We start from the raw sequence: 16,655 nt of genomic DNA on the forward strand, positions 1-16,655 counted from the left end.
TGTTACCAACAGGTAGCTAGCTGTGGTATAACCTAGAAGAATGAGAGCAAAGTTTAAAACAAATTTTCCCTCAGCTCTGCACTTTTTTTTTTTTTTCAACAATTCATATGTGAATTCAGACCTTTTATTTTTTTTAACCCTGTGTGTAGAATGGGAACAATGCTGCAAGGTCCTGGGGAAATGTAGGTGTAGTCATTAATATTTCACCTGTGTATGTGTAGTTTTTCTGTTTAGAGCTGCATTCTGAGACGCTGCTTGCAGGGGGCTGCAAGAAAATGAGCTTCTTGCCATGCTCGGTGAAGGCTGGATACTGTTAGTTCAGACAAATAGGAAAGTTAAAAAAATTAAATGAAATGAAAAGACAGAAACCAAAACCACCCCACAGTACTTGGTATCTGGGAATTGAACTGAGCGTTGACTATGATGTTGTAGGATAAATAGATTAATATATTTGGTAAGATTTTTGATTTTTTGTTCAGTTGCCCGTTTGTGGCATGTTTCTCCACATGTGATAGAACAATGGAGGTTCGAAGTGCGGGGGGTCACCCGGAGTTACTCGTGTGCCGCGTCGTGCTGGGGAGCAGGGTGGTTACTTTGGCCGCAGGGGTAAGTGGGTTGTCTGCGTGGCACAGAGATCTGGAAGATCAGAAATGGCACTAGGAACTACACAAGTAAGGAGATTAGGAAGTCTGGGGAATTAATAATGGAATCACAGATCTATCACCACAAATTTAGCCTTTAAATGCAAAATGACTAGTATAATTACACAGAAAAATAAGATGCCTCTTTTTTTTTTTGACCATTATTCTACCTTGTAAATAACTTTTGTACTTTTTTTGCGGGGCAGAAGATGTAGAATTTGCATTTCTTCCTTCATGGTTCACTTTTTCTGAGGAACAAATGAGAGAAACAGAAGAATGAAGTGTGTTGGGGGCAAGGCTTTAGGCTTTTCCTGCCTGGTAAGTGACCTCTGCTTTTAACTTCCTTTTCACTCCTTCCTTAGATAGTCGAAACTGCTGTTTATTTTTGATATTACAGAGGGCCTGTGCCATTTTAAATTCTTGCAGAACAGCCATTTCATGCACTTGAGCAGTACATAGTTTGTCTGGTTTGTCTCCTCGTGTACGGATGCAGCAAATGGAATTTGCTACACTTTTAGTAGTCCTTAGGTAGGTGTTTCTTGTGCTGCCAGGATTGCTCCAGGCTTTTAATGGTTTGCAGCGTAGAAGCATGGATAGAGTGGCGGAAAGCCGTGAGTTTCATTGAGGATGTGATGCTGCACTCTTTCAGTATACCACAAAACCAGTGTTATCCCATGGCCTGCTAGTATTGTCAACAAGTGGCCCATAAACTTGCAGTGTGTCCACCGCCTTTCTGCATATTCCCCAAAGGGGATGGGCAGTATCTGTTTTTGCAGCAGATGAGGCTGAGATAGGCAAGTTCTGCTTCCCTCTTTCTGTTCGGACACCTTTTGTAGAGGTGTCTGGAAGCACCAGTAGCTGCGGCAGATTCTGCTACGTGTGGATGAAAAGGAAGCGCGTAGAGATAGGAGGCGGCGCGTCATGTGAGTGGCCCCAGCTGTACTGTTTTTTTTTTTTTTTTTTTTATCTCTTGACATAACGTTGTGATCAAGGCGGATGTGAGCTGCTTGGGAAGACGGCGTCTTTGTTGTGTTCCTGCCACAGACATCTTGTGTAACCCTGGCCACGGCCTTAGCTGCTTTCTATAAAATGCAGATATACTGTTCCTACCTTGAAGGGAGGCTGTAAACATAAACTCCTCGTCTATTTGTTGTATATTCATTCATTTATGTATTTATGTAGCACAGTGCAATATAGAAATTCTGCTTCACTATCCTATGAGACACAGGGATATTTTTACTTTCTGAATTGCTGAGGTTTCCCAGTGGGCTAAAAAAAAAAACCCTCAGGTGTGCTGTCACCTATCGCTAATCCATCCTCTAACCTGATAAACCAATATCAGAAACAATTCATTTGTTACACTTTTGCTAACCAGAATGTTGTTCCTAACTCCAAAGAAAGGAAAGTTAATTGCTTTTGACCTTAAAATTGTGTAATGACTCTTCTGTCCGCAGGAGAAGGCAGCATGAAGCCCAGATCTCATTGCTTAAGGCTTTACAGGAGAGCTCAGCACGCAGTATCACAGTGACGCAGGCACAGATTGCGCTGCCCAGGGATGGCCAGAGACATCAGGAGGACGTATTAGTTGGCTACTGAATTGCTGCCAGAACTCACAGTTGTTTCAAACAAACTTTGATTACAAGCACTTTAAATAAGTGCCTCAAACCTCTGAATATTTTTTCATTGTAGCAGGTGTTGAAATAGGTCATTAAAGGGGAGGAATCTTACAGAAAATGTACCTGTTTTGCAGCAACTGTATACACTTACTTTGAATGCACAGAATTTAGTGCATTAGTTTATCAATCAGTTAACTTGTTTGCAGATATCACTGTCTTTAGCTGTGGAAATGGTCAATGCAGACTGTGTTAATAGTATCTAACACTATATAAACAAAGACTGCTCGTTCAGTTAATACACTTTGGCACTGCTAGTTCATTATTAAAGTAAACAGTAGTAAACCATGGTGGACTAAACCCACCAAAATCCTTTTGGAAATCAGAACCTGCTGTTTGATCACCTGGTCCTGCTCTTTCTTGGCATTTAAAAATAATGCAAGGAACTGTTGTGAGTAGTTTAGATTAAAAGAAATAGCAGGAGAATGACACCTGCGATTAATTAATGACAAGTTTCAAAAGAAAAACAGGTAGATTGTAATGAACGTGCCCAGCGTGCTATCCATCTAGTGTGCAAATGTTCACTGTTAACTTCTTTGTCAGGGTTTCCTAGGAGAGCCAGTTTTTAGCCAAAAATTCAGGAAAAATATTTTTAGCAAATGTTTTATTACTTAAGTTCTTAGCTGTGTGAGTTCAGTATAAGATTTCGAAAAGGAGAATACTCACTGATGTTACTTCATTGTGGAATGTCTTATAGAGGCTTTTCTGTTTGGTGTAGGAGGGCTCTCATGATGTGGAAAGATCTTACAGTTGGGGACTTCAGTACAGGAAGTACACTTAGATCTTACTTAACTCAATATAAAAAGAGTTTTTAAAAAGAGACGGAAGCGTTTATTGGATGTGAAGTGATATCTGGGACATGGGGAATTACTCTTCCCTGTAGACTCTTCTGCTGATTTGGGCACTGTCATACATTTCTTTTGCTGTGTTGGTGAATTGATCGGCTGAGTTTTAATCTAGCTAAGAAGCATGGAGAGCTAAAACAAAGATACCAGTCGTCAAAGTGTAACCTCCTTCATGCTGCTGTGGGGTGACAATTCCAAGACAAAAGCTGACCAGACATTAGCAGTATGTTGTTCTGTTCTTTCCATTGTCTTTTCCCGTGTCGTTCATCAAGCTAAACTTACCCAACAGACTCAGGAAGGACCTTGTCGTGGTTCTGTTGCTCATAACATTATTTGCTATGCTAACTCTTCCTATACACAGTGCAAACGGAGTTACATGCTTGGGAAACAGACAGGTAGCTCCAGTGTTGAATGTTCTGCTCTGTGTCTTATCTTCCCCTTATGGAGTTGACATGGTGATTTCTGAGGCGAAATAAGAAAAAATGGTTCAGTGGAGAGTTGCTGCAGCTAAAAGTTAGTATAAAGAAAAGCCTGGCTAAAAACTGACCTATTATAAGGACATGTGCCAAATAAAACTAAGTGTTGACTCATGTTTTCTGAGTAATGAAAACATCGGAGTGAGACACAACATGTCTTTACTGCAGCGAATGTTGCAGGATGAGTTAGGGAGCTTTCAGGGCCATCAGCACCATTAATTGCTAGTCAGTCCTGAGTTGAGGCTGTCCCAGGCATGCACATGGTCGCTCTGAAATGTGATTTTAAAGGTGCTCAATCAGTTTTTCTTACTCATTTTCAAGTGTCTCTAGTGTTCACATTAGCGCTTATCTTTCATAGGCACCTCGAGCAGCTTGTGCTTAAACTCATGCACTAGCTTTGTTGCCTGTGGCGGTCAAGGCAAGCATGATTGCTGTTACACAGCATGTCAGGAAGATGGTGTCACTCGGACCCAGGAGCTACTGGTTGCTGCGGGAGGGCAGCACGTGTGGCAGCCGTGCCAGCTGCCCTGCAAAGGAGGGGGTCAGCAGAGGGGCCCTGCTGCCGCCTTGCTGGGACCACGTGGCCCCATCGGTGCCTGCACAGCAGCCCAGCCCCTGAGGAGCCGTTGCCCTGGGTGTTGCAGGAATCGTCCCTGAGCCGCCGGCGAGCCCAGCTGGGATGCGCGGACACCTGTGTCCCTGGCTTGTGGCCAAAGGAGGGTGTCCGGAGGTGGCTTGGGTGCTCCTCTCTGCCAGATTATTGAAATCCAAAAACTGGACACAGGAGTGGCATCTAGGCTTTAGTAAGATTTTTTTTAGCATTAAAGATTCAATTTCTGTTCTAGAATAATTTGTAAAAAAGACTTATCTATCCAGCACCTAAAGTTTTCTTTGGTTTAGGTTAAACTGGAGTCATTAAGCTGTAGAGAAAATGAAATAAATCTCCAAACAGCATTTAAAAAAATAATCTTTAGTCACTTGAACAACCTTTAGAAAAAGACTTCCTAAAAGAAACCAGAATGCCCCTCAGAGGAGCATTGCAGGATTTTCCTCCTCTTTCAGCAGCAGAAGTGTTTTTTTTTTTTTTCTCTACTCTTCATAAAAGCATTTCCTTTACTCCTGAATGCAAGCCTGTTAAAATACATCATCATACAGCTGTATTCAGCAGACAAATTTTATCAAAGCGATTTGGAAGTGGATTTTCAAATCACATTTGTCAAAGAAAACTGCTCTCCTCATGTTTCTAGAGAAGATTCTTTGTCGTGATTTATTAATTTTATGCTAGGTATGCTTTTTGAGACCAAAAGTGGGCAATTATATTTTTCCTTTCCTACATTTTTTTCCTGTATATACTTGCTCTATCTGTCTGTTAATTATGCATTTTTTCCCCGAATATATAATATTTAGAGATGTGAAGGACAATAGGGATAATTCAAGAGAGGAAGTTGAGCCTTTTTGGGGGAGAATGTGTCAACTAAAACAGTTTTACTTGGAAGGATCTTGAAATTGCGATATGAGTGGTTGTCTCTTGTGGATGCTCATGCTGGAGTTGCACAGTGCATGGAAGTCTGAGGTAAAAAAAAATTAGATCTCTTTTTTCAAGGCAAGAATCCTTTCTGGTTAGTAAGAGAGTAATTCTTGACACTATTCTTTTGCTTTCATGGGCTTTTAGTGGTGCTTTCGAAGAGCACCTAAGCATCTAGCTTTCAGAGAGAAGTTGTGCTTTTTCCCAGATACAAGAAGGAGGAGTGGTATAAAGCTTGGCCATCTTACTGGTCTAATCTGTAAATTAAAGAGGTTCTGGCAAAATCCCATCTATGCCCCATTCTGTTATTGCAGGGAATACTTTTTGAGGCAGTTGTTTTAACTGGTATTGGACTTTACCTGCAGTGCTCAACCCCTTGCTTTGCTGTAGTCTCGTTTGTGAGAAGCTCAGTTCTTTGTTACATTTGAATTGCTTATAGTGGGTAGGTTATTGATTGTAGTGATTGGTCATTGGTCTGTGAATATTATTTTTATTTTTTGTCTAAATAGTCTGGTTGGTGGTTAAATTGGGGGCATTTATGTCTGATTGGAGTTGTGCTCCCACTCTCCTCTTTTGAGTTCAGGTTTCTTCCTGATGTTCTCGGAATTGCAAATTGGTCCTTGCCCTTTCCTCCCTCTACTAGCCACCTTGCACTTGCTTATGCACCCCTACCCCTTCTTCGGGACACTTTCCCAGCTCTAAAAATACCAATGTAGCTTTAAAATGGTCTGTCTAGGTGAAGAACTAGGCAATAAAGGAAAAGCTGTGAAATTTGTTTTGAAGTTTACTGTAAATACAGAATGGAAACAGAGAAAAACATTGCTTAATTTAAATTTCAGTTGCATATCCAAGCAGTGCTTCTAGGAATACTGTGAAAACAATATGTAAATATTTTTCAGGCAAAATTGTGACTTCATGCTGTTGGATCTAAACAAGAATGCAGTATGATCAAAGTTTATCTAATAAATTAGGTAGCAGTCAGTAGTGTATTAAATGTTATAGAAAGAATATTAAGCAATTTTCATGTCTTAAAGTTATTTCCTTACAGGTTCAGTCCTAAATGACTTTATTATAAAGCATCTGCTCTTCCTAAGTTTCATAAACTTAAAGATGCTTCTTTTTGTTTACCCAGACTTGATGCACAGAATAACACTGCTCATGCAGCAGTTTGCAAAACAGTTTGGTTCTTGATGGGTTCATCCCCTTTAAGGCAGAACCTGTCAGCTTTCTATAACAAAAGCTTGCACACTTCAGTCTGCAGTTGTTGCTAAAGCAGCTACTTCTGTGTATATGGAGTCTTGTCGTAGTGCTGGTGGGAGGAGGAGATGGGCAGAAGGTGCCTGTGGTTCTGTCTAGGCAGGTTTTACTGTTGTGGTAGCACTAGAGATGCGTTGGCAAATGCTACATTTCTTGTTCTGGCATGGCCTGGCTCAGCCTGGTACTTTGTGCCCCTAGGCAACTTGCCTCTGCTTGCGAGCTTAGTGAGGCTGGGGCTGTCGGAAAGCCAGGCAAGATGGTTCTGGAGAAGTGGAAGGCTCATTTGCTTTTGCTTTCTTCAAAGCAAGATGATCTTCTCTTTCAGGCTGTTATTCTTGGATTTCTTCCATGGGGCTTCCAGAGACAATGATGTAAAACAGCTTCAGGTGCGAGACAAGTAGCAATCCTCTTAGGTCATGCCTTACGTAGGGCTCTGGTTGCTCTTCTAAAAGCAGCCTCTCTCTTTTCCTCTTTTTAAGAGGATCGCTTTTTGGAATAAAAGTTCTCCCTAGGATACTAGGGAAGCAATGTAAGCTCACCGGAGCAACCTAGCTGTAGTAGCAAGTGCTGATTAGTAAACAGATGTGCCTAAATCAAGTAACGAACCTGAGTAAGAAGCACTGTTTTTACATAGCTATATATATATTTTTCCCCTCCTGTTGTTTGCTTTAATGTAACAAGCTCAGGGACACTACAGGATGTTTTCACTGTGCAATTAAAATTACTCTTGATTAATGGAATGTATTTTGAATTTTCTTAGATATCTATCTTATTAGGAATTAGGAATCTGGTCAAAGAGCTAGTTTCTCTGGGACATCAGGATAGATTTTTTTGTCCCTTTGTAACTGCATCAATGTGTTTGATTTCAACCACTGTGAAGGCTTTAAGCTGAACTGTAACGCCAATCTGTACTTGTTCCTGTCACCTGCTGCTTGTGTAGCGGCTGTGCAACCCTGCACAGAACAAGATTTTCCCCCTTTTCTTTGGAAAATCAGCAATGATAAGCATTTTGAAGTTTCCAGGCTAAACAAGCCATGGCTAATCAGTAGCCGCTTGTTCTGGCTCTGTCAGGTGTGTGGAAGAGTTGCAACCCTGGGGCTTTGGCTGCCTGGCTATTGGTAGGAGGTGTGTGGAGTTGGAGACTGGGGCGTTGATTCCTGTTGTCTTTGTTTTAAATCTAGATACCTAGATCTAGGTATCTTGCTGCCTCCCCTCTTCACTGCTAATTCAGGTCAAGTGGGATCTTTTTGACACCTGAGGCCGTGGTACTGAATAACTGTGGTCTTGGCTGTGGTGCTGCTCAGCACCTCGGCTAAGGAAGGGCTGTGTCTCTGTGCTCTTATCTTGGAACTGAATTCTTCCTTCTCGGATTTCTGCCACTTGGCCTGGTGCCACCCAGTGAACATCTCCTCTTGTTTGCTCAGCACATGAGGAATTTTCAAGGCTCTTTCCATTTCTCCTTTCTGTGGTTCTCCAAAACATGCTGTAGAAGAAAGGTTCTTCAAGGCTTGATTTAGGAGCATAGGTCAACTTTGGTGTATTAATTCAGTTCTTAATCCTCCTGCCTAAATGTTCTATTTTAAATCAAACAAGTATCATTTTTATCAGTTTAGAAGTTAGGAAAAATAGACGTTCACTCCAGATAGTTTGATGTTTTACAGTATTTTGTTTTGTTAGTTTTCTTGGAGGCAGAAATGACTTACTACCTTGTATTCTGGGAGAGTGAAAAAGTCCTCCCGTGGATGGGTCAGCCATAAGAGAGGTCCATAGTTTTGGAAGGATGAGAGAGAAGGAGGCTGTGTGCATCGTTTTCTTCTTTTTTGAATGAAAGTGAAGCTCACTTTCAAAAGGCAATACATGAAGATGCAGAGATGAGGTGCATCTTCATGTTGGTGAGTTTTCCAAGCAAAGTAGTTTTGTGGGGTTTTGAGGTGATTTAGGAAACTGCTTGAGATTTTAAAGTCTGTATTTTTATTATTTTTCTGTAATCTGATTTGCTTTTAATATTTAAAAAATCTCATTTTATCATCTGCTATGTGTACATTCTAGAATGAGAAGAGCTGCCATACTCAATTTTTATGAACTTAAATTACTGGAGCATCAACGTACATAAGTGTATTTTTAGGATATTAGAGATTGAAATAAACAGTTATGTAAAGGCTTTAAGGGTTGTGTTGCAATGCTCTTAATCAGTGGTTCCTGTACCTAGGATGGTTAGACTCGCCCTTAAGGCTAGTGTTCATTAATTTTAGAGATGGTTTGGTACCTTTAAAGGAGTTTTGGTTGCAAAGGTTTTTGTTGTTGTTGTTTGTTTGTTTGTTTGTTTGTTTTTAAAAAGGGCTGCTTTCCAGACTGCCTTTCTTGCCATTCAAGATGTGTCCTTTTTTTTTTTTTAATCTGCATATTAATTAGATTTATTGACCTAAAGGATGGTACTGTCAGTGAAGAGAGTATCTGGTGGTAACATAATCAATGTTTACATCAGTGTTCCAATAAAATATGTTGCACATAATTCTTACACTGTGTGAATCACCATAATATCAGAGAGCCTCCCAGGAGCATATTAGAAAATCTGATTTACATTTGAGCTACTGTTGAGCTGTTGTGTTCCCTTCAGTAGGTAAGTGTGTGTGGTGAGGTGCTTTGTTTCGGCATTAGAAGTTCATGGCAGATAGGTTTGCTATAGACACCAGACCAAACTAGTGCACCTTTCGCTTAACTGAGCAGTGGTTTGCGCTGACCTTGAGCGCAGCGCGGGAAAGCCCAGTCTCGCCTTGAGGTTTGTTCTGAGAAAAAGACTTGCTTTCCCATAGGGAACTTCACCTGCTTCATAGGAAGGTGACAGTGCCAACCTGTTGAGCTGTCTTCATCTAAAAGCTGTTGCGGATTGCTAGATAGTAAGAGTTTGTTCAGAGCACTGAGAGACATCTAGATAAAAATTGAGGCTTGGGACCTGTTTCTGTACTTAGTGGGGAGAAAAAAGGTCAGTTTGTTCTAACCTTTGTGTTTGGTTCAGCAGCCCTTTCCAGTTTTTCATTGTTTAAGATGGAAATTGCAGCATGTGCATCTCCCAAAACATCTGTTTTTAGGAGATGAAGACACATATTTGCAACTTTCTGCTAGACTTTTTCTCTTAAAATGTCAATTTTAATGAGTTATGAGCATTGGTTAAATAATTGAATCCTTTGCAAGGGTTCTTGTGCTTGGCGAAGCTGGGGCTGGTGGAGCTGTGCCATTGCACTTTATTACTTTCCTGTTACCAGTCCTGAAAAATTCAAACTACTGGGGAGAATGCCTAGATTTTTAGATCTGCCTCCTGACTGGTTTTCCTTTGGTGCAGTTTGTTTCTCCCCTCAGAGGTGATCTCAATGTAGGAATTGGCAGCAGAGGATCTCCAGTGCTCTGTCCCTTGGAAACCGGGGAAATGCTGAGGAAGAGGTTAAAGCAACTTGAATTGGCAAAATGCTGGAGCTACTGCTTTCCCTGACTGGAAAGCCAATGGTGACTCTGTGCTATGATGTGCTCGAGTGGGCCTTGAGTGGCCAGAACATGCGTATGGAAATGTCTGATAGTTCCTGGGTGCTGAAGATTTGTGTGATATCTGAGAGTAATGTAATAAAGTCCCTTTGTGCCACATTAATGGGGACAAAAGCCATGCTAAGGCCCTGGCTGTTGGGATAGTTATCTGCTAGGCAGAACCGTGTTATTAGGAACCCTGAAACTTTGCAAATTCCTATTTCTGTGAAAAGGTAATTCCAAACTTTTTTTTAATAATGCCACCTAAATATAGAAGATATTTCTGTCAGTTCTTTCTCAAGTAGTCTTCTTCTCTTGGATTGAATAAGGTTATATTTTAGTGTAAGAATTGTAGCCGTATCACTTGATGTAGTATTTGAGCGTTTGTCATTAAAAATGCTGTATAAAGTTCTTGGCCATTAAATAGTGTATTTAAAATGACTGAATTGTTTCCAGTTTGAAGATAAACTGAACATTCAAGTAGTCAGAAAATGCAAAATAAGAAACAGGGCTTGTGTAAATACAGAAGACTATTTGTCTAGATCATTCAGACTGATTAAACACTCGTAAGTGATTTAAATACAAATTAGAAAGCTGCACATCATGTTGTAGCCTGCTTATGTAGGCTGAGGTTATTTGAGCTTGTCAGAAACTGCTGTTGTGGCTCCCTTTCCCTCTCAGCTCACTACCCTTCTGTGCTGATGCTGGGGACATTGCTCTTTCCCTAGCAGCCGGGGTCTCTAGGAGGCCCTGTCCCTGCCCAGCATCGCGGTTGCTCTTTGCCCCTCTTGTGCAGGTGGAGCCAGTTCTTGCTCCTCTGCCCTGCAAAAGCCTGCCAGCAACTCGGTATCCCCTTCGTGCAGGTTGGGGACTATGGGGTAGGCCCTGGTTTCCCCTTTTTGCTACAGTTCTATTTGTTTGTCTTAGGTCAATATGTTGATGGGTTAAACCGTGTAAATAATATTGAGAGCAAGGAGATTGCTGAAATAGGAGGTTTCATGCTGAAGAAGTATTTTGCTTCTGTCAGCCCATTTTTTGATCTGTAAAGTATCTCACTGCTATCACACACTACAGGTTCCGGGTCTCTTAAACCCCTTTAGCAGCCTGTAGTTTTCACCAAAATTAAGAAGGCTCTTCTGAGACTCATGACATTTCCAGAAATTTCTGGACTTGAATCCACTCATTATTGGCTGTGATGAAATGTAATTGAGTCGAGTGTAAATTCTTGTTTTGCTTAGGCCGGTGACTGGTTTGATTGTTCCTAAAATACTCCACGGCAAAGAAGCTTTGTGGGGAATTTAATGCCTTTTTTTTTCTTTTCTTTTCTTTTCTTTTCTTTTAGGAGCAATGGATGAACTTCATAGCCTGGATCCAAGAAGACAAGAATTGTTAGAGGCAAGATTTACTGGAGTAGTCAGTGGCAGCACTGGGAGTACTGGAAGTTGCAGTGTTGGAGCTAAAGTAAGTTCTAAGAGTGGTCATTCACACCTTTGAAATGTTAATATATCATATTACATCTCACGTGTATATTACCCATATTACTTAATTATAAAGGTATTGGGCTAGAAGGGATTGTCAGGAAAAATCTTCAGTCCGTTATTTTGCTTATAATAGGATTGGTTATGCTGAACTGATCAATGTCACGTGAGCATTGACTTGTTCTTTAACAGGGAAAAAAAGAAAACATGAAAAATGAAGAATGAGCTTATACATTTTTTTTGTGGTTTTCTTTTATCGGAGATGGAATCTTTTTCCCTATATTTGAGTGAAGTTGTCACTTCTGCAAATAGTCAACTCCTTATTGTTCCACTTGAAATAGACCCAGGCAGTCTAGATGACCCCTGTTTTTATGATTAATTTGTTGGAAGAGTAATACATCTAGATTAACAAAACACAGTTTTTTCAACTTTTCCAGACATGGATATCAATTTTACCTACTCTCATTGTAGACTCTGGAACATGTTCATTAATGTCGAAACCAGGATGCAACACTTCAGGAAGACCTTAAGAACACAGAATAGCATGCCTTAATTACCTCCATATGCTGTATATTGCCATTCGGTTAATACATCTACAAAATATATTTTTTTTTATTGCAAATCCCATTCAAATTATTTGATTCAATTTCGAACACTTTTCTGTGGTATTGTTGTGTAGCTGGAGGTATTCCATTTTGTGTGTGTGCATTTCTATTTCATATTATGTGTTTTTAACATTGCATTATTAATTGGGAACATTTTGGAACATTTTTCGTGATTACCAGAGTTACTTTGAAATCTGCTTTTAAATTGCTTGCAGCAGCCTCATATTTTTTATGATTTAATGCAAGCTTTGTTTGTAATTTCCTCTTTTTATTCAACATTTTCATTAAGAGTCTAGATGGCAGAACAAAATATTGCTTCAGATCAGATCTTGATGAAATTTCTGTAAACCTGTGATGTATTGATCACTGAGTAATTTCCTGTTAATGGACTGTAGTAGAGTGAAATTGGTGGACTAGTGATCTTGCATCATAGCTTCTTCTTATTTTTGTGTGTGTAACACAAAGGTCTCTGGCAAAAGATTTTTAAAAGGTGACATTTTTAAAAGCTGTCAAGAGAAAAGAATTCTTCTTTTCTCTTTTCATTTAATTGTCTTCAATGTATGACTTCAAAGAATGTATACTTTGCCAGTATCTTGTGATGAAAGTTAGATTGAGACATAGCTTCTAGCCCATATTTTTTTTTCTGAGTTCCCTAGTGCCGCTTCCTCTAATTTATTTGCTCATGGTAGGACTGGCTTAGGTAGTTGTTTAAATGACTATTTGTCCTTCTTTAGCAACTAGATTTGTACCTTCTTTTGACTTTATTTAACAACTTGTATTTCTATAAGCTTTTCTGTTGTTTCTGAAGCAGCTGTATTGGTCTCTGGCTGTTTTGCCAGTCTTTTCTCCTCAGGATTATCTTTCTTCTGTGTGCTTACTACATTTTTATTTCCAAAGTAGATGCAAGTAAAAGAGCATGGGGCTCTTTTATTTTAAACTTTGATTTCCTGTGAGTCTATGTTTAACCATTTCATTAACCTGTTCAAGCCTTTTTTCATCTCTGTTCTTTCCCAATTCACCTGATTTTACTTTTATCTAAATTAGGTTCCATTTTCACGTTCTCAGTTTGTCTGTCCAAATAAATCAGGGAGAAAAAGAATTATTAAGAACTCAGTACCACTATGCAAAACATAAAATTATTGGAATGTCCCTGACACATTCCAAGATCTGTTTGAACAGATAATTGTGTCTCATCCAGTTGGTTTCTAAATGGATAGCTGTGTAAAGGTTTCTAATAACTGCCAAATGCTTTGATGATTGCTTGCAAAAGATTCCGCTGCCATCTTATGGACCCTCATGTATTGCACTGTTTTTTTCTTTTCCTTATTTTTAAGCAGAAATATTCCACAAATGATCCTCAGGATACAGTGGAATAGTTTTTTGGGGGTTGTTTTTGTTTTGTTTTTTCTTTTCCTGCTTAACTTTTTTGGGAGGTGGGAGTGAATGAAGAATTCCGATATCTAGATATTGGAATAAATGGGGTAGCTAATCCGTGCCACATTTAGAATGGTCTTTTTTGTTACTATTTTCTCTAGTTTTGGTGAGAGATATCGCGACAGAATTACGTGTGTTTTTGTTTGTTTTATATAAAAGCAATAAACCTTTTTTGGTCTGATATTCAGAGATGTTTGGGAAAAGGGGATGTATAAATATAATCTCCATTGGTCTGGTTTTGCTTGAAGACCAAAATCCACACATGCCAAATTCTTATTTTCTGAACCCAGCAAAACAATACAGAAGTTGTTCGACATATGAATTGGTTATTTTTTGAAACATTCTTTGATATGGTCTCTTAATTATTGGGATTATTACTTCTGAAAGGCTACCTCATCTGCTTTTTGCTCAAGAGCTCCGGAACTACTGAAAAAAAAAAGCCCAGCATCTTATTTATTATTTTTTTTTCAGTAAGCAAAGGTCAAAATGTCAATATAGGTTACTAAATGGTTGTCTTAGCTGACTCTTGTGATCAGATTCTGGTCAAAATCATTATACTGGTCAAAATATCGATATAACCATTATAAAATAGCTAGGTATGAGCATATTTGTAACTCATTACTAGGGAGTAAAAAAGCTAGAAATTCATGTGCATAGTTACATTTCTATAGAAATTCTATATCAGAGATGCTCTGGCTATACAGAAGCTATCACAGGTCAGTATCGCCTTGATAACTGATGTAACATGGGATTTAATGCTGGGCGTTTGCCTTGGAAATAGTTACTGATTTACTTCAAAATATGTTTCTGCTTTCCTATATGGAAGAAGATGGTTATTTAGCAGTGGAAGATTTTTTTTTCTTCTTTTTAATAAAAGAAAAATAATAAATAAAAGCCAAATTGGTTGAAGAGTTTTACTACCTAAGTGTACATCTGAGAGACTTTCAATAAAATGCTCATGTTGCCATTCTGTCAAAGAGATCTCTCCATAAATCAGCCTTAGAAATTTTGTAAATAAGTATTGTAACTTGAGACTGTTTCATAGGCTTTTCTAATTCTTTTTCTAACTAGACTAATCTTTGGGGGAAGTGGTTTTTGTTCTAAGAATGTAGAATAATATTGTCAATATGTGATTTTCTGCAGTTGAATGGAGAAAATGGAGTGGAGTACTGTGTCCAGTTCTGGGCTCCACAGTACAAGAGGGATGTGGAGCTGCTGGAGAGAGTCCAGCGCAGGGCTACAAGGATGATCAGGGGCCTGGAACATCTGCCCTGTGAGGAGAGGCTGAGGGAGCTGGGCCTGTTCAGCCTGGAGAAGAGAAGGCTGAGAGGGGATCTAATCAGTGTATATAAATACCTCAAGGGAGGGAGTGCAGAGGACGGTCATGGTCTCTTTTCAGTGGTGGCCACTGATAGGACTAGAGGAAATGGCCGGAAACTGAAACATCAAAAATTCCATAGGAACTTAAGGAAAAATTTCTTAACAGTGAGGGTGACAGAGCACTGGAACAGGCTGCCCAGAGAGGTTGTGGAGTCTCCTTCTCTGGAGATCTTCAAAACCCGCTTGGATGCAGTCCTGCGCCACGTGCTTTAGGTGTCCCTGCGTATGCAGGGGGGTTGGACTAGATGATCTCTAGAGGTCCCTTCCAACCCTAAGCATTCTATGATTCTATGATTCTATGAAAAAAAAGTCTCTGCAATAGCCAAATGTTTGTCTCAGGGAAAGTTAAGAACTCATTTCTTTTAAAAATGAAATTTGCTAGTAATGTCCAAGTCCTTCAGCAATCTTGTCTGTGTAAGCCCATTCTTTAATGGATTCGTTGCTGGATATTTTGCTACTTCCAAGTAAGAATGAAACTTTTTCGATGTTGTTGGGTTTTACGGTTGCTTTTACAATGTTTCATCAAAATGAAAACTTAATATTTTCCAAAATGTGTTCCTTATTTCTTAATCAGTTATGCAACTTCTTGAGCACTGTATATGCTTTTTTTTATCCCCTCCCCCTTTTCCTAGGGTGTCTCATTCACATCCTATATGTGATTCATTATCAAGTCCTAGAACATGTGTGTAGCATAAAAGTAGTTAAAACAAAATTTCCTGTGCCGTATCCATGTATATACCCATTAAACTCCATACCCCTTCACAAACTGGCAAATCTCTATGGTTGGTCGATTTTTCATAAAGCATGAAATTTGATTCTTGTTACTTGCTGCTACTGTGATTAACAATGACTGAGCAGTTTATAAATCTGTATATAATATTTAGTATTTTATTTGTCTAGGCCTCAACAAATAATGAAAGTTCAAATCACAGTTTTGGAAGCTTGGGATCTTTAAGTGATAAAGAATCAGAGGTATGTATACTGGGCAAAGTCATTTTACCTCATACAAATACTTCATAATTTTAGTAGTCTACTTTGTTTTATTTCATATAGAATAAAATAGAATATGAAATTTCCTTTCTATAGAACAAGACTGGAAAACACATGCGATACTGAAAGATACCATTTCTGGAAGGTGGAGATGTGACTTCATAAATGTTTCTTGGGGTTCTTGGTCTTGAGATGAGTTTTTATTTACCAGGCTGTTCTACTGTTCTAAATCCTTATTGTATATACAGTTTTGCTGTGACAATATAGCTTTTGAAGTTAAAAATGCATGAATAGTTTGTTAAGCTTTTTTTTTTTTTTTTTTTTAAAGCTCTCATAAGGACAGATAGACTAGTATTTACCTTCATTTGTAAAAATACTCTAAAAACTGTTTTCCATATTTTAAAGTATGGATTTATTCCTAGGTCAGGCAATAACTACCATATACATTTCTAAAAATTGCAATTCTTGTCTAATACCACTTTATAATCAGAAAAGGCTCCCTACCCTTAGTGGGTCTCTGTGTGAGTGCAGGCGTCTCTAGACTAGAAGAGTTTCGTATTACCTGCAACGTTGACGTAGTTGCATTAATGTGACTTTTGGGTAAGAGCTAATGCATTTGAAGAAGGCTAAAACTCCAGCAGTTTTGCCTATGTACATCCAAAGTTGTATCAACTTGGTTATAATCATCCAAGCAAAAATACATTTCTAGTGCAAGCTAGACCTGTGTTTGAAATGTTTTATGCTGGAAGGATAGTCTGCTGGAATGTGATTTTAACATTATTTTCACATGGTAAAATTTTTTGACTTAGTACATGGCTGTGAACATACAATTATC

At 39.1% G+C, this 16,655-nt stretch overlaps 1 protein-coding gene across 2 annotated transcripts in view; it reads left to right on the plus strand.

Annotated features, from left to right (window-relative positions):
* The window catches only part of TLK1 (tousled like kinase 1), a 64,609-nt gene that overhangs the window by 12,909 nt on the left and 35,045 nt on the right, over positions 1–16,655 (plus strand). For both annotated transcript variants that reach the window (XM_088519434.1, XM_088519432.1), the window contains exons 2-3: positions 11,276–11,394; positions 15,731–15,802. In XM_088519434.1, coding sequence (XP_088375560.1) covers positions 11,281–11,394; positions 15,731–15,802 — 186 coding nt within the window. In that variant the 5' untranslated portion in view covers positions 11,276–11,280. The remainder of the gene's footprint in view (positions 1–11,275; positions 11,395–15,730; positions 15,803–16,655) is intronic.

This window comes from Tinamus guttatus, unplaced genomic scaffold (assembly GCF_059628265.1).
Source record: "Tinamus guttatus ecotype Peru unplaced genomic scaffold, ASM5962826v1 Tinamus_guttatus_pri_ptg000060l, whole genome shotgun sequence".
Taxonomy (NCBI): domain Eukaryota; kingdom Metazoa; phylum Chordata; class Aves; order Tinamiformes; family Tinamidae; genus Tinamus; species Tinamus guttatus.